The following is a 26527-nucleotide window of genomic DNA, read 5'->3' on the forward strand; positions in this document are numbered from 1 at the left end:
ATGGTCAACCTTGCTGCAGCAAATGCAGAATTCTGCTTCGATCTTTTCAAAGAGATGAATACCAATCAAACAAATGGCAATGTCTTCTTTTCTCCTCTAAGTCTCTTCATTGCTCTCTCCCTGGTACGGATGGGTTCCAGAGGTGACTGTGCAAAGCAGATTGATAAGGCAAGTTTCTGGTATATAGATCCATACTTGCACCTTCAGACATGATCTTCTATGGCTCATCAAAACTCCAAATTGTTATTGTTGTTGTTGTTACCCCCAAATGCTGAGCCCAAGGAATGATTTAATTGGAAATTAGCTAATTGCAGAGGGAGAGATGTCATATCCTCCTGAAGCACCAACAGCTTACTTGTCTTGTGTTGGGAAAGAACTCCTTTGAGAGTGCTCAATGTAAAGTGAAGAGGAAGATAGGATTCTCATAGAATCTCATAGAATCTCAGGTTTGTGTCCTTCATTCAGAGGCCATGAAAAGTAAGGTCAAGGAGGCTGAAGAATATATGGTTCATTTTAAAACCAAGGAAATCCAAGTTTAAAGAGATATCAGATGGTTTCCATATGATGCATGCTTCAGGGGCCACTCACATCATGATGTATTCCAGAAACATACCAAACCATTTTATTCTCCCGTCACTTTGATAAACCTGAAAGTTTATATTTACCTCACAGGCAGGCACATACATGGCATTAAGTCAGGCACTGTACTCAGAGTGAGAGGGCCACCCCTCCTTTTAGAAGCTTCTATCTAGGGCGGAGCCAAGATGGCAGAGTGAAAACAGTGACTTGCTTGAGCTCTCCCCAAAACCCCTCCAAATACTCATAAAAATGGCTCTAAACAAATTCTGAAGCATCAGAACCCACAAAAAGACAGAGTGAAACAAATTTCCAGCCCAAGACAACCTGGATGATTGATCAGAAAGATATATTGTGCTGGGCTGGGAAAGGAACGCAGTTCGGCGTGGGCGCACAGGCCACAGCGAACCTGGAGCAGGCCTCAAAGGACTGAATCGCGGGCAGCTGTGGAGGTTTCCAGACTCCTCAATCCACTAATGCCAAAAACAACTTAGAAGGTCAGTGGGAAAAGTCTGTTTCTGTAGGTGGTCAGAGAGGAAGGCAGGGTTTCAGTTCCATTCTCCAAGAACGTGGCCCTGGGGGGGGGGGCAGCCGCTTCCCAAGCTTCCAGCCCACAGACTGAGGGGGAATCCAGTGGCTGATCAGAGAGGGACTGCAGGGATCTCTTTGCCAGTGCTCAGGCAGGAATCTCTTGCTTTGCCCATGTGTGGATCTGGGTCACAGTTCTGGGCGGCGGTGCTGGGGTGAGGAAGAACCCTGGCATGGTGGAGCTGGTAGTGGCTGTAGAGAGAAACCCCTCCTCACAGTTACAGGATAGAAAGGAGTACTTGTGGTCACAGGCCAGGAAAGGAGTAAACACCTCACCCCTTATCATACCACCTTAGAAGAACTGAAAATTTACAGGTCCCTTCAAGTATCTCTGAAAACAGCTACAAAACCCCTGAAGCTTGGGACAGTACATTCTCCACATTGGAAGCAGACTCTTACCTTAACAAAGAGTTTAAAACTCAAGTAATTGGCTGGGATCATGAGCAAGCAGAGCAAAAAGAGTCAGACTATATTATCTTACTTTGGTGAAAAAGAAGATCAAAATATACAACCAGAAGAAGACAACAAAGTCAAAGCTCCTACATCCAAAGCCTCCAAGAAAAATATGAATCAGTCCCAGGCCTTGGAAGAGCTCAAAAGGGATTTTGAGAAGCAAGTAAGGGAAGTAGAGGAAAAACTGGGAAGAGAAATGAGAGTGATGCAAGAAAATCATGAAAAACAAGTCAACAGCTTGCTAAAGGAGACCCAAAAAAATACTGAAGAAAATAACACCTTAAAAAATAGCCTAACCCAAATGGCAAAAGAGGTCCAAAAAGCCAATGAGGAGAAAAATGCCCTAAAAAGAAAAATTGGCCAAATGGAAAAGGAAGTCCAAAAGATTACTGAAGAAAATACTTCCTTAAAAATTAGAATAGAGCAATTAAAGCTAGTGACTTTATGAGAAATCAAGACACTGTAAAACAAATCCAAAAGAATGAAAAATTAGAAAACAATGTGAAATATCTCATTGGAAAAACAACTGACCTGGAAAATAGATCCAGGAGAGAGAATTTAAAAATTATTGGACTATCTGAAAGCCATGATCAAAAAAAGAGCCTAGACATCATCTTTCAAGAAATTATCAAGGAAAACTGCCCTGATATTAGAACCAGAGGGCAAAATAGAAATTGAAAGAATCCACAGATCTCCTCCTGAAAGAGATCCCCAAAGGAAAACTCCTAGGAATATTGTAGCCAAATTCCAGAGTTCCCAGGTCAAGGAGAAAATATTACAAGCTGCCAAGGAAACAACTGTGGAAACACAATCAGGATAACACAAGATTTAGCAGCTTCTACATTAAAGGACCAGGCATGGAATATAATATTCTGGAGGGCAAAGGAGATAGGATTACAACCAAGAATCACCTACCCAGCAAAACTGAGTATAATCCTTCAGGGGAAAAAATGGTCATTCAGTGAAATAGAGGACTTTCAAGCATTCCTGATGAAAAGACCAGAGCTGAATAGAAAATTTGACTTTCAAATACAGGACAGTGGAACATGAAGAGGTAAACAGGAAAGAGAAATCATAAGAGACTTATTAAGATTGAACTGTTTACATTCCTGCATGGAAAGATGATATTTGTAACTCATGAGAACTTTGTCAGTATTAGGGTAGTTGAAGGAAAAAAATTATATGTATGTATATATAGATAGATAGAGGGCACAGGGTGAGTTGAAGATTAAGGGGTCATATCTGGAGAATAAAATTAAGGGATGAGAGAGGATGATACTGGAGAAGAAGAAAGGGAGAGGTAGAATGGGGTAAATTATCTCACAAAAAAAAAAAAAAAGAAAAGTCTCTCACAGTGGAGGGGAAAGGGGAAGGTGAGAGGGAATGAGGAATCTTATTCTCATAGGATTTGGCTTAAGGAGAGAATAACATACACATTCAATTGGTATGGAAATCTGTCTTACCCTACAGGAAAATAGGGGAGAAGGGGACAAGAGAGCGGGGGATGATAGAGAGGAGGGCAGATTGGGAAAGAGGGTAATCAGAAGTAAATACTTCTGAGGAGGGACAGGGTCAAAAGAAAGAATAGAATAAATGGGAGGGCAGGATAGGATTAAGGGAAATAGAGTTAGTTTTTCACAACATGTCTACTAAGGAAGTGTTTTGCATAACTGCACATGTACAACCTATATTGAGTTGCTTGCCTTTTCAATGAGGGTGGGGGGGAGGGAAAGAGAAAATTTGGAAACTCAAAGTTTTAAAAACACATGTTTTAAAAAAAATGTTTTCACATGCAACTGGGAAATAAGAAATACAGGAAATGGGGTACAGAAGTCTATCCTGCTCTACAGGAAAATAGAAGGGGAAGGGGATAAGAGAAGGGGAGAGATAGAAGAGAAGAGCAGACTAGGGAAGGGGTATTCAGAATGCATTCTATCTTGGGGTGGGGGGAGGGGTGAGATGGGGTGAAAATTTGGAACTCAGAAACTTGCGGAATGTTGAAAACTAAAAATAAATAAATTTGTATTAAAAAAAAGGAAGCTTATATCTGTTTGATTTCAAAGCCTTGTTGAATGTTGAGATGACTTTGCTTCACATAGTTTTTTTCCCCTCATATTTTTAGATTTTGAACCTTGATGCTGTAACGTCTTAAAATAAAGATGATGGAACTAAAGTTTCATAGGTCTAGTTCCCTTAACTCCTAAAACTATCCTTCTTAGCAACAACACCTGAGGACTAGGGTAATACTTGGATTCTTTAGTAAAGATGAACTTTCCAATGTTGGTCCTGTAGCCAGGAAGGCCCAAGCTTAAATCCTGCCTGAGACATACAAGTCACATGACCTTGGGAAAGTAATTTAATTTCCTTCAGCTTCAGTTTCCTCATCTTTAAAATAGGAATAGTAGTAGCAACTATCTCACAAGGTTAAGGTAAGGATTAAGTGAGATCACACACACACACACACACACACACACACACACACAGAGAAGAGAGAGAGAGAGAGAGTGCTTTGCAAACCTTAAAATGCTACCTGAATGCAAGCTGTTGTTATTATTATTACCTTATACTACAGCTAAGACTAAAGGTTAGTAGAGTAGACAACCACCCGTGCTACTCATGGAGTTGGAGGTATTAGGAGTGATATTATTTAATCATTTCTTATTTTTGTGTGTGTGTTGATATTGTTCAATGTCAGCCAATTTGACTTTCCATGCTCCTGGCATTTAGTTTGTAGTAAATCACTTCATACATGTTACTATGAAGGCTCAATGCCTCTGATTGACAATAACACACAGAAGTACTATGGGCCCGTCAAATGCAGGAAGGCATATATTTCAAACCTTGCTGAGGGTGCAGAAATGCCTTGTCCTGACTGGGCCTGCCCAGTGAAGCTTTGAAGTGCTAAGTACCTGATGCCAACTGGATGTCAATAAAATACAGGTCACAGAATCACAGAGTCTCAGGATTGAAGATTAGTGCTAGAAGGTACCTCAGAGGCCAGCCAGCCCAACTCCATTATTTTACACATGAGGAAATAAGGCTGAGGCAGTAGTGTAGAAGGTAGGATTGGTGGTAAAGACAGTCTTAACATTAACACCAAAGAACAAAGCCCATACATAATATTGAGATCCTCTTTAATAAAATGGACAGTAGCAAAACAATGTCTTTCTCTCCTCTATCCTGTCTTCTCCCAAAGAATGCCTTTGAAAAATACATAAGTAAAAGCTAAATGATCCCTAGGATACTATTAACCTTGGAAAGGACTTCTGGCTCTAACAATCTTATGATTCCACTGCATCTTTTAATGAGAAAAGGACGATTTTTATTTTTGGTTTTAAAAAGCCTCTTGGCAGTCTGCAGTAATGTGTGTCATTCACTAAAGCTTCTTTTAAGGAAGTGCTGTTTCAATCTTTGTGTCTCTAATCGCAGGTGCTTCATTATCAGAATGACCCCGGATCTTCAAATTCCGAGGTAAACATACAGCATTTTATTTTTAAATTTTCCATTGGAAGAAATGAAGTATGTTATGTGATGGGTGATTAAATTGAAAGAAATCTGCTTCCTCGTCCTCTTTCCCCAACCAGAAATTGTAGTTCTGTGTGGCTAGGACTTTATTGTTTGTTTGTTTCTCAGCTCTCTAAGCTAAATGGTAAAGCCTCACTTGGGTTTGTTTGGGTTTTTTTTTTTTTAATCTTTCAAATTAAGTTTGAAAATCACTAGTTCACATACATTTCATAAGTGAGAATCAAAAGTGAGATTATTCAAAATGATATATAGAGATGTCAGTTCTTCAGTGTAAAGTCAAAATTAACTATTTCAGTAATTTTGGGCTTTTGTAAATTGGAGCACAGCAATTGTATCCAAATCACTGATTATAACCTAAACCTTATTTGTTTTGAATTCAATATTGATTTCTTAAAGTTTTATATATATGAGGTTGTGTTGCTTAATAGTTCCATGAAAATATTTTCACCCTTGAATAGCATCCTATAAATATATGTGGTTATTTACATACATGTGTCTTCCAATTCCAGGAATGAATTAACTACTTGTCTTTATCTTTTTAATGGTAATATGACAACACCCAGGGACTCCAGTCTCAGATGAAAACACTTCTCTCAGAAATAAACACAACTAGTGATGATTATGAACTCAAAATAGCCAACGGTCTGTTTGCAGAAAAGATATTTGATTTTCAAAAGGTAAGCTGAGCTCTTCTTACTTTAACAGATTATTATTATTATCATTATTATTATTTTGCCTAACAGGTTATTTGTGTGATAATTTGGGTACTTCTTCATAATCAGTTGTAGCAAGTTTACATAGAAAGAGCACGGAAGCTTGAGTCAAGAGAAGTGACTTTGAGCCTCCGGACCATGGGCAAGTCAGTTAACTGCTCTAAACCTCAGGCTCTTTATCAGTAAAATGGGAAGAATTATACTTGTACTGCATAGCTCTTTGAAGCCAGAAAACATGAGCCCGGGTATGCTGTTTAACTTCTTGGAGTTTCTCATTTCGCATCTGCAAAACAGAAATACTAACAGTTGTACGACATACCTCACAAGATTATGAGGGGAAAAAATACTTTATAAACTTTAACAGCTATCAAACCTTTAAACTACACTAAGACTTTTGGAACATTCTGAATAGTATGTTCAATTTAAGCTAGTCAGGCTTAAAATTCCACTAAGAGGCTTAAGACACCCCTTAGATAATGATTTATTGTTGTTTAGTGCACAATTCTAAGGATTATACTAGTTCCCTGAGCAATGTGGAAGAGTAAAGGCAATTTAGTATAGTCTAAAGGGACACTTCAAGACGGACTTGCAGGTATGGTTCTCAGAATTAGTTTTCCCCTCCCCCCAGTTGCAGACTTGAATATCACAAGGATTGCTAATCTACACCCCTAAGGTTTCTATCTTCCCTCTGGCAAGGAACATTGGTTTGCTATGGTGCCCAGAACAGAATGGATTAACAGGGTGAAGATAATACAAGCTTTTTAACAATATTTATTTCTTTGATAGCTAAAAATGACTTGATAGGTAATGTCTACCTGAGTGAAAATGAGTGATTATAGTTTGTAAGGCTTTGCAGCATCTTAATATTCATTTTCAAATTCTCCATTCATTTCTTAGGTACCTCCAAAATTCTACTTTGCCTCTTTCTTGACCTTTATTTTCACATCTACCAAAGCACTGGGTCTGAAGTCAGGAGGACCTGAGTTCAAATCCAACTTCAGACACTACATCTGTGATTCTGGGCAAGTCACTTGACCTCTGTCAGCCTCAGTTTCCTCAACAATGAAATGGGTGTAATAATAACACATATCTCCCAGGGCTGCTGTGAGAATTAAATGAGATATATTTGTAAAGTGCTTAGTACGGTGCTAGCGCATTTTTGTTGTTGTTCAGCCATTTTTAGGCACGTCCCACTCTTCATGACCCCATTTTGTAGTTTTCTTGGCAAAGATACCAGAGTGCTTTCCATTTCCTTCTCCAGCTCATTTTACAAATGAGGAAACTGAGACCAATAGAGGTAAGTGACTTGCCCAGGGTCACACAACTAGTAAGTGTCTGAGGCTGGATTTGAGTTCAAGTCTTCCTGACTCCAGGCCTAGTGCTTTATCCACTGTACCACCTAGTTGTTCATTCCTAGCATATACTAGGTACTCAATAAATGCATGCTTCCCCCAACCCCCCTTTAATCTACCCAATTATTATTACTGCCTTTGGCTCCCAAGGGTCTGTACCCTGGCCCAGCATCACTTCCTCTTCTAGAAGTAACTGCCAAAAGACTGAGGACTAGTCTGCTTCTTTTGCTTCTCCTAAAAGAGACCCATGAAGGAATTTCTGGAACCACTTCCTACCACAACAATGACTAATGATACAGAGCCATATAGAACTCCTTGAAATAGGAAGTTGACTAAATACAAAAGATACTGCAGTGGGCAGACATAAAGACATGGTGAATGCTCAGTCAAGGACAGAAAATAGGAAGACCACACTTTCTTCCCACACTTAATAAATAGAGCATCTACTCAATCCACACATTTAAAAAGAATTAGTGCTTTTTTTCATAATTGGCCAAGTCAATTATTCTTATCTTTGGAGAACAACAGTGCCAGAGAAAACACTGGAACCATTAAATTTGACTTTAAAGTAAACTGCTGTTCTTATATTTGCTTTTCATTTAAAGTCTTTGTCTGATTCTCTACAAATTCCTTCCATGTAAAACAAGAGAGCCTGGAAGATTTACTCAATTCAACAAGCATTTATCAAGCACTTAATATGGCAAGGCACCTGGGCCATATGGAAGCGTAAAGGTAATTTAGTGTGCTCAAAAGGAATACCAAAGATGGATTTCCAGGCATGGTTGAAAACAAACAAAAAAGAAAAAAAATATATATATATATATTCTCCTGGTTGCATTCTAGGTATGGGTCTCTTTTACTACTTGTACCATGAGCATATTCTTTTGTCACTTCGTTTTCTGCTTACTTACTAGGTCTGATGTGGGAAAGAGTCCTCAGGAGAGAAGGTTACTGAAACAGAAACTGAGAATTTGAGATGCAGTGACAGTTTTAAAAATGGATTTGTGTTTGTTGTAGAGGCTTTCCTCTTTTCCTTCATAAAGATAGCTTTTTCTCTTGGATTTGGGTCCATGATTGATGGAGACAAGGGCAGGGGGAAGAGGGAGAGGAAAAGGAAGAAGATAAGATACTTTACACACCCTGCTAATAATAATAATGTGCCAAGCTTCAAGCTTCCCTCTCAGCAACCACTTGGGTTAAGTCTAAGTTTATTGTCTAAGAGACACACCTTTCCTGAGGGCATGGGAGTTAATGACTTTGGTTTAAAAAAACTTAACTTGGTAATGAAAATAATAATTTGCCACAGTCAATCATCTCAGGAGCTCATAATAGACAAACAGGAGATAGGAGGTTTAGCAGTACAAATATCAACACCTGTTTCTGAAAGAATCCTGGGAATGTGGTTTGAAGAAATCTTAATAAGTTAAAAAAATGAACTGGCTGGTTATTATCCATTTTGTTTTGTTTTGTTTTGTTTTTTGGTGAGGCAATTGGGGTTAAGTGGCTTGCCCAGGATCACACAGCTAATGAGTGTTATGTGTCTGAGACCGGATTTGAACTCAGATCCTCCTGACTCCAGGGCCGGTGCTCTACCCACTGCGCCACCTAGCTGCCCCCCATTATCTGTTTAAGAAGGTATATGTTCTTGAAAACTAACTGTTAAACCCAAATGAATGCCCTTTTCTGGGTAGAAGGAATGGGAGTGAATCTCTGAAAACAAGCCACATCTTTTGAATATAGCTACATCCAACAGGACAGAATGAAATTTTCTAGTTTTTCATTGAGCAAAACACCATCATAGCAAGACTCAGTACCCAGAATTGTATGATAGCTGAACTTACAAAACTTGAACGCCCTTTCTAGATTATGCAACATTCTAAAGCACATTTAAAGGATTCTTCTATCTTTTCCTCTTTGAACTGAGCCCTCCCAAACTTGGAAGTCTGGATCTAGGCCTGGGCTATGGCATTCCTTAATTGGGTGATCTCCAGAAGTCATGTAAGAGCACAGAGTTCCTCTTTCCTGTGCCAATAGGTGGAGGGACCAGATTTTCTAATTCCCAGATCAGGCCACATAAACTGACAAATGGTATTCCTTTTGCAAAGCCTTGTTAAAAGTATATTTACTTTAATTGAAATTGGGATTGTCCTGGAAAATCTAGGCCATCATCTATGTAGACTCAAAGTTATCAGTAGGTATCTATGAAGCATCTACTATGTGCCAGGTACTGTGCTAGGAGCTAGAGACACAAATACAAAAAAGAAATAATCCCTACTCTCAAGGCACTAATTGGAGACACAGTAAAGACACAAATAAGCATACATAGAAAAAGTTAAAGAGAATTAGTATGTACTACATACTACCTAAAACCAAAGTAGTTTCAGAGTGAAGATGCAAGTATTTGGATGGATCAATAATGGCTCTGTGTAGAAGGTGATGCTTGAGTTGCATCTTGGAAGAATAGAATGATTTTATGAGGTAGAGGTAAGGAGTGAGATGGGGAATCAATTAGGAGTACATTCCAGGTTTGAGGGATGTAGTGTTGTGTATGAGGAACAAAAAGAAGGCCACTTTGGCTGGATCATAATGTGGCAGGGGGCATTATATTAAAAAAAAAAGACAGTAAAGATAGATTGTGAAAGATTTTGAAAGGCAAACGGTAAAGGTAAAGATACCTTATGGACAATATTGAGCTATTGCTTGATTGGAGGAGCAGTATGGTCAAATTCTTAAGGAAAATAAGTGTGGAGGACTGAGTGGAGTAGAGAGAGAGTTGAGGTGGTGGGGTGCACTAGGAGGCTGTTGCAATAATCTAGGTGAAAGGAAATGAGGACTTTACAGTATGCAAATAGTGGAAGACAATAGTCAGATGTGGGAGATGTTTAAGATGGAGAAATGGCAGGATTTAAAAACTGACTGGATATGTGATGGAATATGAAGAATTAAGGACAATGCCAAAACCTGGGAGACTAAAAAGATGGGGTGTCTTAAACAGAAATAGTCAAGTTTGAAAGAGAGGAAGGATTTTTTAAGAAAAAATATGCTAGGTTTAATTTAATTTTGGATGAGTTGAATTTGAGATGTCTTGTAAACATTTAGTTTGAAATGTCTAATAGGTAATTGATAATGCAGGACTGAAGCTTAGGAGAGAGAGACTGGGGCTATAAAGTTAGGTCTGTTGGTCATCTATATAGAGATTTTAATTAAACTTGAGGGAGCTGCTGAAGTTACTGGGAGATTAGAGGAGAGGAGAAGAGAAAAGAGAAAGGAAGAGGAGAGAAGAAGAGAACAGAGAAAAGAAGAGAAAAAAAGAAAAGAAAGAAGAGAAAAAAAGAAAGAAGAAAGAGAATAGGGCATGATATAGATAAGGAGATAAAGATGAAGTCAGATAAGTAAAAAGAATCGGAAGAGGGTAGTGTCTCAAAACCCAGAGAGAAGAGAGTATCTAGGAGGAGATGGTGGTCAACAGTGTCAAACACAGCACGAAGGTCAAAAAAGATGAAGACTGAGAAAAGACCATTGGACATGTCAATTTTGATGGAAACTTTGGAGAGAGCAGTTTTAATTGATTGGTGATGTTGAATGCTAGATGACTGAGGGTCAAGGAGTGAGGGTGAAGAGAGGAAGTGAATATGCTGAGTGTAGACTGCTTTTTCTAGAACTTCTGATAAAGAGAAAAAAGATAAATAATGATAGCTTGAGAGTATATAAAGGTCTAGTAAATATTTTTCAAGAATGGGGGAGTCTTGGGCATTTTTAAGGGCAGTAGGGAAAAAACTATAAGAGAGAGAAAGGTTGAAGTTTTGAGATCAAGGGATGATTGAATTTGCAATCTGTTGAAAAAGATGAGAGGATATGAAATCAAGGAGTACTTGTGTAGACACGTTGGCTTTGACAATTTTAAGGTGTGCTTCATTATCAAGATTGGGAGAAAGTAAGGGGTGATGTCCAGGGGCTTTGAGATGAAGAGAATGAGAAAGCAGAGCTCGAATTGAATAGGCCTCAGGTTTTTTCAGTAAATTAGGAAGAGAGGGTGTAGGAATTTATAGGAATAAAGAGATCTAGAATAGCTTCTGGGGTGAAGAGGGGAGTGAGATAGAGAATCAGCTAGGGAGGAATAGCCCTGCTGAACCCAGATGAATTTTAATGTTTCTAGTTGCCAGGGTTTTGTGAATTCCTCCAGCTCAGAGATTCCCAAAGTGGGTGATATCACCCCCTGGGGGATACTGGACCAATCCAGAAAGGTGGTAGTAGCCTCGGGTGCAATTGGGGGGTGTTGAATAAAAATAAGGGGGCAGTGGAAGCATAAGGAAAAAAGAGAAAATAAGAAAATTTTGAAAAGCCATTTCTATATGTTTCATCTGTTGTATAACAGAGTTAAAATCATAGTGATTATGATATTTTCCAAATAAACACACAAAATGCAATTTATAACCTATCAGTAGTCAAGTCCACTGACAGGTCTTAACAAGCAAGTATTGGCAGGAGACAGTGTCATGCATCGTCTGGAAGTCCAACATGCATCAGTCACACGATGCTATACAGTTACATAATGAAATATGGCATCATCAAAGTTTCAGTGCAGGGGAAAAAACCCACAAATTTACAATAAATTATTAAATTTAAGATGTGTCATTTTTTATTTTCTATTTTATTTTTTTGATGTGCCATTTTTTAAAAAAATATTTTTTTAATGATGCAAATTTCAAAAAACTGTTAAAAGGTTAAAGAAAGTAGATTTCCAGAGGGACACTGAATAATTTTTGTATTTTTAAGGGAGGCAGTAGGCCAAATAAGTTTGGGAACCTCTGCTGTAGCTCATATTCAACAGTCCATGATTAGGAGAAAGTGGAAGAGGTGAAGAGTGAGACTAATCCAGGATTGAGATTTGGCAAAAAAAAAAAAAGTGAGTGGTGCAGGACAAGGGAGAGAGATTCTAGAGCATAGGACAGTACATAGTTGAAATGGCTAACTAGGGTGAAGATGGGAAAGGGAAGAAAGGCAAATGAAGTCAGAGCAAGGCTAATGGCCTGAGAAAGAACTGGGCAGTAGAGGTATTAGAGGTTTCAACAAGAGATAGAATATGAGAAGTTTAGGTCAGGTAGAGGAATGGCCAGCTGTCTAATGAAGGAAGTAGAACCTTTGTGGGTAATGATGAAATCTAGTCTATAGTCATCCCTATGTTTGACAGAGGTAGAGTGAAGGAGTAGGTCATGGAATTTAAGGAGACTGAGGAATTAGGAGGCTAGGGAGTTTGCAAGAGTATCTGTATAAGTGTTAAAGATATGGGAGAGAATTTCTCCAACCTTCCTGAATATAGCTAATCCAATGCTAGAGATAATGTAAGGAATTTCAAGCTAATTTTCCTGCCTGATTATTGATGAATGAGGTAGAAAAATCCCCATGCATTTTTCTTGGGGAAAAGAAAAATCCTTTTTGGAGTGGATTGTTATTTCCTTGGTATACTTCCTGCTGCCAAATGCTGGTCTACAACTGTTGTGGCACTTATAGTCTTAGCAGAGAGGTTAAGTGACTTGACCAGTTCACATAGCCAGCACATGTCAGAGACAGCATTTGAACTCCGGTTTTCTTATCGTTGAGACCAGGTCTTGCTCCACCACGACACACTGCTGCTTCCTTAAATATATACTGCCATTGTATTGTTCACAATTGCAAATATTCTGTTTCCAGGTCTGGAAATGTACTTGTTTTGTTTTCTACAAGAAAGTGGTAGGGGTGACAGGAAAGAGACATAGAAGAACTTCTGTTTTTTTGAGAAGAATTTTTAGGTTTTTTTTTCTAGATCTAATTCCTATGCTTTATTGTAGTTACTGCACATAATAGCATATGATACATTTTGCTGGGGATACTCCAAAAGATTTCTATTTTTATTTTTTAGAGGTGAAGTTATTGAATACTCAGTGATAAAGGACATTCATGAGAACTCAGCTAGGTATTTAGAAAAAATTACAACTAAATTTTGCTTAAAATACAAATATAAAATGAGACAAAATACTTTTTTTTTTATCAAGTGGTATCTAGGCACAACCATCTATGAATATCTATGTCCGTGCTTATGCTATATATAGGTGGTGATTGTGCTGTTAATAAGAAATATTTTTTATTTTAGGATTTTTTAAAATGTGCTGGAAGCTTATATGATGCCAAAATAGAGCATGTAGACTTTACTACCCATATAGAAGAAACCAGGAATAAGATTAACCAATGGATAGAGAAGCAAACAAATGGTAAGTGTAAAACCTTTTTTTTCCAAAATACAATACTTGCCAAAGTTACATGTGAATATTAAGATCTGAATTAAACCAAGAAGTTTCTTTCATGGATAAGGGAAACGTCCTTCTTATCCAGAGCAGTTAATGTTATCATTCAGCATCACTGAACTATTTTATGTGCCTTTCTTTGTTTCCCCAGTGCTTAGCACAGTGCCTTGCAAATAGTAGATGCTTATAAATGCATACTGACTGACTATATCTTCAGTGTGCTTCAGAATAAGGTCGATATGTGAATATCATCACCACTCATCTATACCGTAGCCAGAAAGTAATAATATAAAGTGACTAACTCTCTAGTCACAAACCAGATCTCACTATTACCCACAAGGATTCTACTTCCTTAATTAGAGAGCCTGCCATTGCTCTACCTGACCTAAACTTCCTATAGTCTATCTCTTCCTATGTATTACCCCTCTTAAACCTATTCTTCCAATATGTTGAAACCTCTAATACCTCTACTATCCAGTTCTTTCTCAGACCATTAGCCTTGTTCTGACTTTGCTTGCTTTTTTTCTCTTTCCCATCTTGACCCTAGTTAGCCATTTCAACTCTATACTGTCCTCTGTTCTGGAATCTCTCCTTGCTGTACTATTCATATTTTGTCAAATCTCAGCCCTGGATTAGTCCCACTCTCCACCTCCTTCACTTCCTCCTAATCATGGGCTGTTGAATATGAGTTAGAGGAATTCACTAAACCCGGATGACTGGAAACATCAAAATTCATCTGACTTTGATTGGGCTCTCTTTTGAACTCAGAGACTTGCATGAGACTTAAAGAGATTAGTGACTTGCTGAAAGTCACATCGTTGATAAATGTGAGAGCAGAAATGTGCACACTTGTGCTTCTGACTCCAACTCCACCACTCTATCCACTATGACATTCTGGCTTGCTTACCCAAGGAAGAACCTAGGATTAATTTGTGATTGAGCATATGAGCTTGATTATTTAGAGAAATGAAACATGTATCAACCGAGAGATTATGCTCTTATGAAATACCCCTGGCTAAAATTACTTAAAAAAAAAAACTTAAACAAAAAGAACTCCCAATAAAAAAATTTTGCGTTTAACAAATATCCCCCCAAAAGCATTTCCATATAAATTAAAACAGTGAAAGATAATTGTATATGAAACTGCAACTCTTGACTCTGTGTGGCTTCCTTTTAGTCAGTCAGTAAGTGTTTATTAAGCAACTATGCACAAGGCACTGTGGTAAGTGCTAGAGATACAAAAAAAAAAACCCAATCAAGACAGTTTCTGCTCTCAAGGAGATCACAGTCCAATGGAGGAGACAATGAGGGAGACAAACAATATAGAATGCACTGACATGTGTGAATATCATAAATTCAACTTTCTACTTTTAAAGCTGTCCTGTTTGTCCTGTATCTGCTTCTGAACTGATATCTCATCGTCATATTGTACAATTTTTAAAAGGGCCTTAATCTTGCATATTTCATAAAATTCAACCATTAGCCATGACAGAGGTGTCTTAAGGAAGATGTCTCAGAAAAGATATCTTAACAACTTTCTCTGCTAGGTTTTGTCTTTACTTAAAATATTTTTAATTTATTTGGAAGAGAAGACTGATTAGACATTCTATACATTATTCTTTCCCCCCTTCTCTTCTCAAAGCTATTCATTCCTTTAATCAAGCAAGGTTTTTCAGCTTAATTTGGGCCCTTAGCAAAGTAAGTGTGTTTCTGTGGTTCAAACTGCAACAAGAAATATTGCATGTATTTCTTGAAAACAAATTTGTAAAGCACAAATATAAAGCTGACCTTAGAAAGAGAAATGAAATGAATTAACTTTCTTACTCTCCTTTGCCCATTCTGGACATTAACCAGAATTTGGTCATTAGCTATGGGATAACTTAAATATACTGTCTTCACAAAAATAAGACAGACAGGATATAAGCTTGTTGTTCTCCTAGGAACCACCTGGTTGTCTCATAGTTAGCTAAAGACTAGAGTTCATAGTTAAATACTATGTACTAGATTCTCAGTTCCTCACAACATATTTCTGTGGTTTGATGGATCTATGATCTCACTCCTATGGGTACGCCCTTCAGTAATGTAGATCTCAACCCATCTACATTTCCTCATTCTCTGTGACTCTTGTTTATGTATGCCAGTAAAAACTCCATTAAAGGCTCACTAACTTAATAGAGCGCTTCCTCTAAACATCTTCATATTGTATGGGCACCATGTGAGCTGTCCAGCAGCCCTTACTGGCTCTCATTATATGGCCTATCGCATCTGTTTCCTGATCATATATCTCTTTGATAATACCCTTTATACCACTGCTGCAGTGAAATTCTTTTTTGGCAATGAATTGGACCCAATGTGTGCTTCTCCATTTCCTTTTAGATGACTCGCAACCGTAATTCTTTGGAAAGGGTTGTATTCCATGACTCATAGCCACACAACATCATTGGAAGATGATTGTTCCAAAAAGATGGGCTTTTATTTCAAGGAGTCACCCAAGGTCATTAAAAGTACCCTGCAGTTTCTCAGATTTAGGGCAGCCCAACTTACCAGTTCTGTTTTTATGACTTTTCTTTTCTACTCATGCAAATATTAGTAATTGGTTTGTGTCTTGATAAGTATATGAATTTAGCATCGGGATTTAGGAAATGAATATTAGCTTGCAAGATCTTGTGGGTTAAGAGATTTGTCTTCTTGATCTTATCTTCTCCAGCCTAGGCACAGTGTTCAACACATAGCAGTGTCTTAACAAATGTTTGTGGAATATATTGCCTCCTTGTGGTATGTTTGCTGTCCCTTAGTACCTGTCCATGAATCTAAAACCAATGAATATTACTGCTTGTATCTTTTATGTCTTCTTACAATGTTCCTTCTATTGACTGATTCCTAGCAGGGACCTGACAGGGACTGATCCCTGGTTTGGACTCAACCCTGCCCTACTCCACCCTTTAGTCAAGTATCTTCCAGGCTTGGTCAGCCTATGACAAATGAGTTTAATAATAGTCTTTCTCCTTACCTCATAAAGTGGCTCTGAAGTTCAAAAGAGATCAGATGTGTGAAATATCCTTGTAATGATAGACAACTATATAAATATGACTTATTGCTTTTATTAAGTTGTTTAATTCAGAATTTGAGATTGTGAACATTTCAGAAGGCTCCTGATAAACCAAGAAATATTTCCTCATCATTTTTTCAGCTAGATGGAACCAAAATAGTAGTTGGAATGTCAAATATTGTAATGATTGTGAGCTGCACTAAGATGGAGTTGGGGGGGGAGTCTTATTGAAAAGTTTTATTATCTTACTGAAAAAGTCTTATTTTATTGAGCATTATCTTATTAAAAACAATATATTTACTTTTTTCCTCAATTTTTTCAAAAGGCAAAATCAAGGATATCTGTCCAGAAGGTAGCATTAGCTCATCATCAGTAATGGTGCTGGTGAATGCTGTGTACTTCAAAGGGAAATGGGATGGGGCATTCAATAAAAGTGAAACCACAACTTGCCTTTTCAAGTCCTCCAAGGTATGTGAATTTCTATTACATGTATGATGCCTTTGGATATTTATCTTAAATAGCAAAAAGCTGTGATTATATAAGCATTGTGTTTGAACGGCCAGTGAAAATTCATGTTTTTTCTGCATTACCAAAATCAGGAAGCCATGTGTTTGTAGTGTCAAATTATACAACTTTCTACCTTATAATTTGCATTCATTTAACAAAAATGTTCAAGTGTTGGGAAGAAGGGAAAATAATTTTTTTCATTGAAAAATTTTAAATTTTAAAAAAAAACCAAAGCAATAACAACCTCCCCCCAAATTTATTGATCATTTACTCTGGATTGACCACTCTACAAGGTTCTGGGGCATTTGAGAGGAGAAATATTTAAACTTAGATTTTAAAAATTACCCTTTTTCTAATTGAATTTATACTCTGTGCAGCAAAGAATGAAAACTATAGTTCTTCAAGGCATTTGGTTATATTTAAAAGGAGTTCAAATATGGGAGTATTATTTTTAAGATAACAATTTACTTGAGGCAAATTGAAAATATCTATTCTTAGGTTTTGGCTTTTCATACTACCTGGAAGTCTACATTTATAACTATATACAAATATCTTTTACTATTCACTGTCTTATCACCTCACTTTGGGTCTAATGAATTGCTAGAAAACAATTATTTTTAAAATAAAACTTTTTAATTGTGAACTTAATAATCGATAACAAGTACAGTTATTTCAAAATACAAAGAACAAAAAAGACTGTATTTGAAACTAAACTTCTGCAAATGTACAGTACTTTGTATTAATAAATCCTCTTTTATATAATTAGGCATATTTCTTGCAGTGTGTTTGACAATGGAATGTATATATATATATATATATATAAAATGATATTTTCCCAATGTGGTCAGGTATCTGTGAAGGTTTGGAGGTTTGGTCAAAGATGAAAAAGATTTGACTAGGTTACTATTATAGGAAGGAAATAAGAATTTTTCTTTTTTACTGAAAAACATTAAGCTTAAAAACAAAGCAAAAATAATGACCCAAACATTTATCAATCATTTACTCTGGATTGACCATTGTACCAGGCTCTGGGGTGTTTGGGAGGAGAGATATTTAAACCTAGATTAGAAAATGATACCATTTCTTTAATCAAACTCCCTCTAGCTGATCCCCATCTTTGGAATGTGGGTGGTAATAGACTTTTCCAAATAATCTTTCTTTCTTCTCACTCGGCAAAACCTACTCTCTAGGCATCATCTTGAACTCTACCTCTATAAAGATATTTATTCCTGTAGTACATGAAAAAAATAGTGCTAATAAAATCATTTGTACTTGTTATTGACTAAGTTCACAATTAAAAAGAAATTTTAATTTAAAAAACTATTAATGTTTTCCTAGCAGTACTTTGGATTCTATAGTGAAGTAATAGCAGATAGTAATGCCAGTTGATTTACTTTTCACCTAAGGGTTGGGAGATTCCCTAGATTCAACTCTTGCCTGCTTTGAAACATTTATACAAAACATGATTTTAAAAATCATTGTCAATATGATTCTCTCTCACTTGTCCCAGAAGCCTCCAATCAGGAGGTGGAGAGGAGGAAAAGGACTCATTTTGTCCTGCCATTCATACAGAAAAGGTCTGTCTTCTTTCTCTTTATCCCCATTATTCTGCCTACCCCTTCACAAATAATGGATCATAAAACCAGGCACAATTAAGATCACTCATGTTAAGACAGGAAGTATGAACCAGATTTACAGAACCAGAAAACTTTGGAATAAATGTCTACTGTATCAGGTAGAAATAAGGAGAGAAGGAAGACAGCTACTTCCCTGTTTGGAATTTATCCAAAGTCAGTAAACATTAGTTGCTCATGCAGCATCTCTTTGATGTTTTTGGCTCTCCCATCTTCCCACCGGAGACAGAAAGGGCTCCAATGCCCAGAGCTCTAGCAGTAGCTCCATAGCAACCGGGTCACTTTTTAACACCCAGTTTCTCAGTAACAAGTCTTCTTTACTAACTCATCTCAGTAATTAGTTTCTAAATCAATTTCTTGACTCACCACCAGTCACCTTTTGTGCTAAAGTTCTAGGAAAATATCATCCTCCCACTATCGTACATATCTCCTCAAGGGAAGTAGTCAAAAGATTCTGTTCATATCAGCAGAACTTCATGTCCCATGATGCCTTTCTCTATTTCAGAGAGGCCTCAAGGGTTGCACCAATTGTCATGTATTATCTATGTTTAGTTGTTAATGTTTTAGGCAGTTGCTTACTCACAAAACATCCAAGTAAAATCTCTTTACATAGGGTCATTTCTGCAATCACTAACACCTCAAGTACATCAAGATCATTAGAGTTGATGTAAATTAAGTAGCAACATATAGTCTTATTTTAATTTTTCTTCTAAAAAGAACAAGTTAAGTGCTATTTCTTCATTTCTCCAAATCAGAAATTTTAAGAAACTTCTACAAGACCTATTAAAATGAAATGTTAATAAAGCTACTTTCTGAATGGTTTCCTATATCTTTTTTTTCCCTCTCTCTTCATTGACCTGTGAATACAGTTCACATTGAAATTTCCCTAAGACAATGTGATTGTATCTACCTAGATCTGTTGCAGTTTTAGGAATATTGACTATCTGGGTGGAATGAGGAGAAACCAGTGATGCAGAGGTGAACTAGGTATGGAATCTCAGGAAGAACACTTTATCTGTGCTTGATTGAGGTGACTTGGAATGGGCCTAATACTGCATGAACACGAATGTGCAAATTGTTATTTATCCCAAAAGTTAACACTTAATAGGACAAGTTGACAAAATAAGTATTATTTTAGAAACAGAGAGTGGATACTTCAGACTTTGGCAGGAGGGATGGGGAATGGTCCCCTTCATTCCCACCAGAGGATTATACTTGTAGTTTAATTGGTATAGAGAACTCCTAACAAAAGAGTTGACTGGGGTTCTGAGGAGTTAAATGACTTACCCAGGGTCACATAGTTTGTATCAGAGGGGGGGCATGAATCCTGACAAATCGTCCTGATTCAGAAGTTGGCTCTCTGTCCACTTCTCAACAATGACTCTCCCTGAGTCTGTTTGGAGGAAGATGTATCTCTTCTTGACTAGGACAACTCCTCTACTTGTACTGTTCATTTCATCTCCTCCCATTCTCCTCCTCCTCCTCCTCCTCCTCCTCCTCCTCCTTCTTCTTCTTCTTCCCCTTTTCTTCCTCTCTTCTTCTTCTTCTTCCTCTTCTTCTTCCTATTCTTCTCTCTCTTGTTCTGTTTCTTCTTTTCCACATCCTCCTTCTGTGCTGTCTCCAAGCATGTACAACCCTCTCCCATTTAAAACAAACAAACAAACAAAAAACCCTTTCTCTTAACTCTATCACCCCCTCAAACTTTTTTCATGTCTCTCCTCCCTTTCATAATCAAACTACTAGGGGAAAAACACACCTGTCTATATTCCTTGACTTCATTTCTTCACTTTCAACTCAATTCTCAACTCTTTATAATCTGGCTTCCAATCCTACCAATACAGTGAAACTTCCCTTTCCAAGGTCACCAACAATCTCTTAATTGCTAAATCCAGTCATCTTAGTTGTCATTCTAGCCTATCTTTATATACCAGGTTCACAGTACTCCTCACATACTTGGCATCCCAGCCAACGTCCCTTGTTTCCTGTGTTCCCTATACACGGCATCTGATTTCTTGGCTCTGTCCCTTTGTGTAAGCTGTCCTCTATACTCAGAATACTCCTCCTTCCTCACTTTCTTCTCTTGGAATTCCTAGCTCCCTTCTAGGCTTATGTCAAACGAATAGGCACAATAGATCTTTCCTGATTATCCCAGCTTTAGTGCCCCCCCCAATTATTTTGGTTTTATTTTATATATGTTTTGTATTGGCTTAATTGTCTACACATTTTTTTCTTCCATGTAGAACATAAACATCTTGATGTTGAAACAGTGGGGATCACTGTTTTTTTCTTTGTATGGCTAATGCATCTACCACAATCTCTGATGCACATAGACATTTAATAAATGCTTGTCAAATTCAAGTGAATCAGAATTAGTGATACAAGATGACACTTTTATTTCTTTATTACATAGTCATTTTATGACAGATGTCCCTTAAGGATCACAAACTGAACAAATATTTCAGAGTTGTTCCAACTATACTCTGCCAAGAATAAGAGTGAGAAGGAGTATAAGTTTCAATTACATTCTTTATGCTTTTTTTTTTACAGTGCCCTGGGAAAACAGTCAATCTCATGCATCAAGAACGCAAGTTTAACATGACTATCATTAATGACCCAGATATGCAGGTCCTTGAGCTCAAATATGTTGGTGAAATAAGCATGTACATACTACTACCTGAAAATAGTCTATCAGAGGTAAGCTATGCTGAATGTGGAACATACAAGGAAAATCAGTGCCTAATGACTTCTTTGGGGACACAGTCAATTATTTTCATTTAGAAACAATTATATATGTCTAAAATTGGAAAAGATCTCAGAGACCATTGAGTCTAATCTCCTCTTAAAGATGAAGAAATTGTGGTCCAGAGATATGAAGTAACCTGTTCAATGTGATATAGGGAGTGTCAGAGGCAGGATTTGAACCCAACCCTTTTGACTCTTTAGCTGATGTGCTAGATACTATTGGTTCTCTAGATTTTTGATTTCCTGACCATTTTACTACTAGAACAACAGTGAAGACTACAAAAAAAAATTTGTTTATGTGGGTTAGGGCTACTGATATTTAACAAATTGGAAATCATTATTATTATAATTATTATTATAATAATAGGTTTGACTTTGTGGAATCCCTGAAAAGTTCTTGGGGACCCCCAGTGGTTCACAGGATATTTTGAGAACTGCTATCTCATAATACGATTCCTATTTAGGCCCTGACTTTCAAACTCTGGGATGTAGGTACTGTTTATGCTATCGTGAAATGTCCTATTTTTATCTAGTTTCATTTTAATAACTTACTTGGCACAAACAAATAAGAAATGGAGGTAAAGATGAAATTGCTAAGTTTGTGGTCATATTAAGAGTAGTTCACATTTATGTAGTGGTCGCCAATGAAAAGTGATTTTTCCGTCACAATAGAATGGAGTAGTTAGTGCAAGTATTTTTTTTCTTTTCTTTCTAGATAGGTACAAGAGAAGTTTAGAGAGTTGTCAGCATCTATGCAGCTAGGAAGTAGCAAAGCTGGTGCTCAAACCCAGGTCTGCTCTATCTTTGGGCTCCAAGTTGATTATCTATTCTACTTCTTAATTAAGGAGGAAGGGAAATATTTGAGAAGTATTATGTCACTAGTATGATGGGCTCAATAACATTCTTTGAACATTTATCTTATGTGTGTTGTGTGTATGTAAATACATATATATATATATATATATATATATATATATATGTTTGAATTTTTACTTTATACATAGACAGGTCTCAGTTATCTGCATTCATGGAGTCCGAAACTGTCACAGTTAAGCCAGAATAGCAGACAGTTCAGAAGATATTTATTCTTAGTCTTGGATTCATCAAATGATTTGATTCCATCAGTAACATCAGATTTATTTAATATTAAAATCCTGTTTGTTTCTTAATATGATTTTTTATCTTTTCTATTTTATACTTAAATACTAAAATTTAAATACATACTGTAAAAAGAAAAAGAAACATATTATAAGCTTAAATATTGAAACTTAAATATAAAAGAAAAGAAAAAAACATGTTGTGCACAGCAGAATGTAAGAGAGGATTCAAAATACATAGCAATAAACTTCTATTTCAAGAAAGCCTATATAATAAATACTATGCACTGTGTAAGAGCTGTCCATCTTTTCTTTGCTTCCTTGTAGGTTTTCTTTTGTTCTCTGCTGTGCACTTTTTATTTTGTTCTTTCCTCTCCCCTCCTCCCCCAGGCTATAATTAAGCATGGATATATTTATATATAGATATAGATATAGATATATACATACAAATATACACATATACACATACATACATACATAAACATATACTTTCCCTAACAGGTTCTACTCCTAATCTTTTTTTATGTTTATACGTATCTCTTATTTCCTATCCCTCATGACTCCTTTACTTAACTTCTACCTACTACTTTGCCTTCCAATTATTTAACCTACACACCCTCCAAGGATCCTTCCCATATTCTCCCTCTTAATATGATTTTTATAGGACCTAACATTAGAGGCAGCTTGGTGGCACACATAAAGCACTAGGATAAAGCACTAGCACTGAATTCAAATCTGGGTTCAGACACTAGCTATGTGACCCCGGGCAAGTCACTGAATCCTGTTTGCCTCAGTTTCCTCATCTGTAAAATGAGCTGGAGGAAGAAATGGCAAACCACTCTAATATCTTTGCCAAGAAATCCCCAAATGGGGTTATAAAGAGTGAGACATGACTGAACAAAACATTAGTCTCAGACTGTTAAGATTATTTTCCATCCCTGAAAAGCATAAATTCATGGAGGAGAGGTGACCTCAAAGTATGCCAAATAATGGGAAAAGCAAGCTTAGAATCATAGGATCATAGACCTAGGATGAGAAGGGACCTAAGAGGCCCACTTTTCCAACTCCATCATTTTTTTTACAAATGGGGAAACTGGGGCCCAGAGCATTTAAGTGATTTAAGTGTGGTGGAGAACGTCAGAGGCAGAATTCCCATAGGATCATAGATCTGAAACTGGAAGGATTCTCAGAGGCCTACCAGAACAATCCTATCATTATATAAATGAGAAAACTGAGACCCAGAGGGGTCAAGTGACTTGACCAGGGTTCCAGAGGTAGTAAGCATCAGAGGGATGATTTGAACCTAGAACCACTGACTTGAGAATCAACATACTTTTGACTGTTTCATGCTGCCTATCAAAGTTTTGGTGGATTCTTCACAAAGCGGGTAATCCATGCAATAGAAAATCAAAAGGCAAAGAGAATCATAGAAGGAAGATTTGATTCGAACTGTGCTTTGAGCCCCGTCTTTGCTGTGTGCAGCCTCTGTGACCTTGGGCAAATAATTTAATCTTCTGGAGCCTCATTATCTTCATAAGTGAAATACAGATATTTAGCTCACATAATTGTGAGAAAAATGCTATATATATATCCTACAATGCTATATAAACATGTGCTGCTATTATCAAAAGGTGCAGCTAAGTGGCACAATGAATAGAGTGCAAGGCCTGAAGTCACGAAGACTCACCTTCCTGATTTCAAATCTGGCCTCAGACACTACTTACTAGCTGTGTGACCCTGGGCGAGTCACTTAACCCTCTTTGCCTCAGTTTTCTTAGGTATAAAATGAGCTGGAGAAGGAAATAGCACTCAGTATCTTTGCCAAGAAAACCCCAAACAGGGTCCTGAAGACTCAGACACGACTGAAAAGACTGAACAACAACAATTATTATTAAAATGTAGACTGCACATGATGACATAAATATTACTTCTTTGATATGAAATCTAGTAAAATGCAAGGACTATAAAATTCCATTAAGAAATAATATATTATAAGGAATGTATATGTGCAATATTTGATTAAAGTGTATGTGGAAAATCTAACACAAATATTCTTCCTCCTATATACCTGGCATAAATTGTAAGCATCTTCAATTATCCTGAGGATGATGGCTTTTGTTTTTAAATTATCCCAGTCTTTTTCTTCTCCTCCTGCTCTTCCCAGGTTTGGTCTATATTTCTTCCTGTAGCTGGATTAGGGTGAGAAAAGGAAGTGAAATTCTTGTGTCAGTTTTACTGTATGGTAGTAAAATAAAATTTCTGGAGCAGGAGACTGGGGGAGCTCCTGCTTTTACTCCTATACTACCCCCTTCTCCCTGTCTCAGACACACATTTTATAACTGAGTCCCAGAGAAGCTAAGTGACTTACCCAAAAGTATGAAGGACACAGTGACTAAATGTCAGAGGCAGGATTTAAACCCATCTTTTCCTGACTTCAAATCTAGCACTTAGATCATCATATGGCATTGCTTTAGATATGGATTCTTCAGGGTTTTACATACCAGCTTCTCTCTCATAGGTCAAAATTTTCTTGAAAACGACCAGTCCCTTATCTGTCCTGAATCCTATCACTCCCAAAATACTTGTTAGTGCTATAAGTCACAGTGGGGACCACGTCTTGACAAAAGTTGTTTTGTACAGTACCTAATTTAAATGGCCTGTGAACTCTCCCCAGGTTGAAAACAAACTGACCTATGAGAATTTAATGAACTGGACCAACCCCAAAAGAATGAAGTTGCAGTCTGTGGAAGTATTTGTTCCTCGTATCAGGATTGAAGAAACTTATCAAATCAAGAGGCATTTAAAAGCTCTGGGAATGACGTATGCCTTTGATGAATCAAAAGCAGATCTTTCTGGAATTGCCTCAGGAGGACGTTTATATTTATCAAAAATGCTGCACAAATCCTACATAGACATTACTGAAGATGGCACTGAGGCAGCATCCTCCACTGGAAATGTCATTGTAGAAAAGCAGCTCCCAGAATCTGCTTTATTTAGGGCTGATCACCCATTCCTGTTTATCATCAGGAAGAATGACATCATTTTGTTTGCTGGAAAAGTCTTATGCCCTTGAAATCTAGGGGATGGAGTGTGTGTGTGTGTGTGTGTGTGTGTGTGTGTGTGTGTGTGTGTGTGCATGTGAGAGTGTGTGTGTGCATGTGTGTGTGTGTGTGTGTGTGTGTATGCATGTATGTGTGTATGGGTGGTGACTTCCTGCTTAAATTGTCCCTGGTTCACAAGGGAACAACCATAAGTGGATAGCATTACAGTCACATGAGGGAGCCCAGTGTTGCCCTTATATTAACTTTTCTCCTAACATTAGTTTTCCTACTTAAAAAAAAAAAGATTGGCAAGCACATAAACTAACTAATTCACCACTGCCCAACACACTTTCTGACCCATCCATTTCATTGATAGCTTCACTAATGGCTACCATTTTCCTTGCCTCCATTCATGTCTGTGCACTGCATCTCTCTAGCCTCTCAAAATGGGTTATGTATCAGCATAATGGGAATGTTCAAAGCAAATTTCTAGCCAGTAAAGGAAAAGCTACATTCCTTAAGTTATTTTCTTAAACTTTGCAAGTGCCACAGACGTTCTAATTGGATTATAAATATTCTAGAAAGCCAATGCATATGGCTTTAAATAAGTCTATAGGACTTTTAGTTTGCTAACTTGAGACCATGCCAGAATTCTCTTTAACATAGCTAAATCTCTCTAACATAGCTACTCTAGTTCACAGTTCTAACGTGTAAATTAGAATTTACCAGATTCTAGCTTCTTAAAAAAAATGGAAATGAAAAGAAATCCCTATACATAAATATATTTAAAGTGATGTCTCTCTGTCTCTTCCTACTAGGTGAAACATGTGGAGGACTTAACTTGTGTATATATATTTTTTGTTTTCTTTTTTCCTAGTATTCATGTTCATTAATTAAATCTTGTTACTTCTCTTATTTCATTCAGTATATTGCTAGTTGATATTTTCAAAATGTCTTGTTTGATATATT

General features: G+C 37.2%; 1 protein-coding gene across 2 annotated transcripts; it reads left to right on the top strand.

The window, feature by feature from the left end:
- On the top strand, nt 1-25590 carry SERPINB7 (serpin family B member 7). Of its 2 annotated transcripts, none has more exons than XM_020995699.1 (7): nt 1-168; nt 1088-1090; nt 5706-5819; nt 13338-13455; nt 16863-17005; nt 21226-21372; nt 25192-25590. In XM_020995699.1, the coding sequence occupies exons 1-7, from the start codon at nt 1-3 to the stop codon at nt 25588-25590; spliced, it is 1092 nt and encodes a 363-aa protein (XP_020851358.1). The 2 variants fall into 2 exon arrangements, with proteins under 2 accessions (XP_020851358.1, XP_020851357.1); XM_020995698.1 differs by lacking the exon at nt 1088-1090 and adding an exon at nt 5047-5088.
- The last annotated feature ends 937 nt before the right edge of the window (nt 25591-26527 follow it).

The sequence above is a fragment of the Phascolarctos cinereus genome, unplaced genomic scaffold (genome assembly GCF_003287225.1).
Source record: "Phascolarctos cinereus isolate Bilbo 61053 unplaced genomic scaffold, phaCin_HiC Scaffold_4;HRSCAF=312, whole genome shotgun sequence".
NCBI lineage: Eukaryota > Metazoa > Chordata > Mammalia > Diprotodontia > Phascolarctidae > Phascolarctos > Phascolarctos cinereus.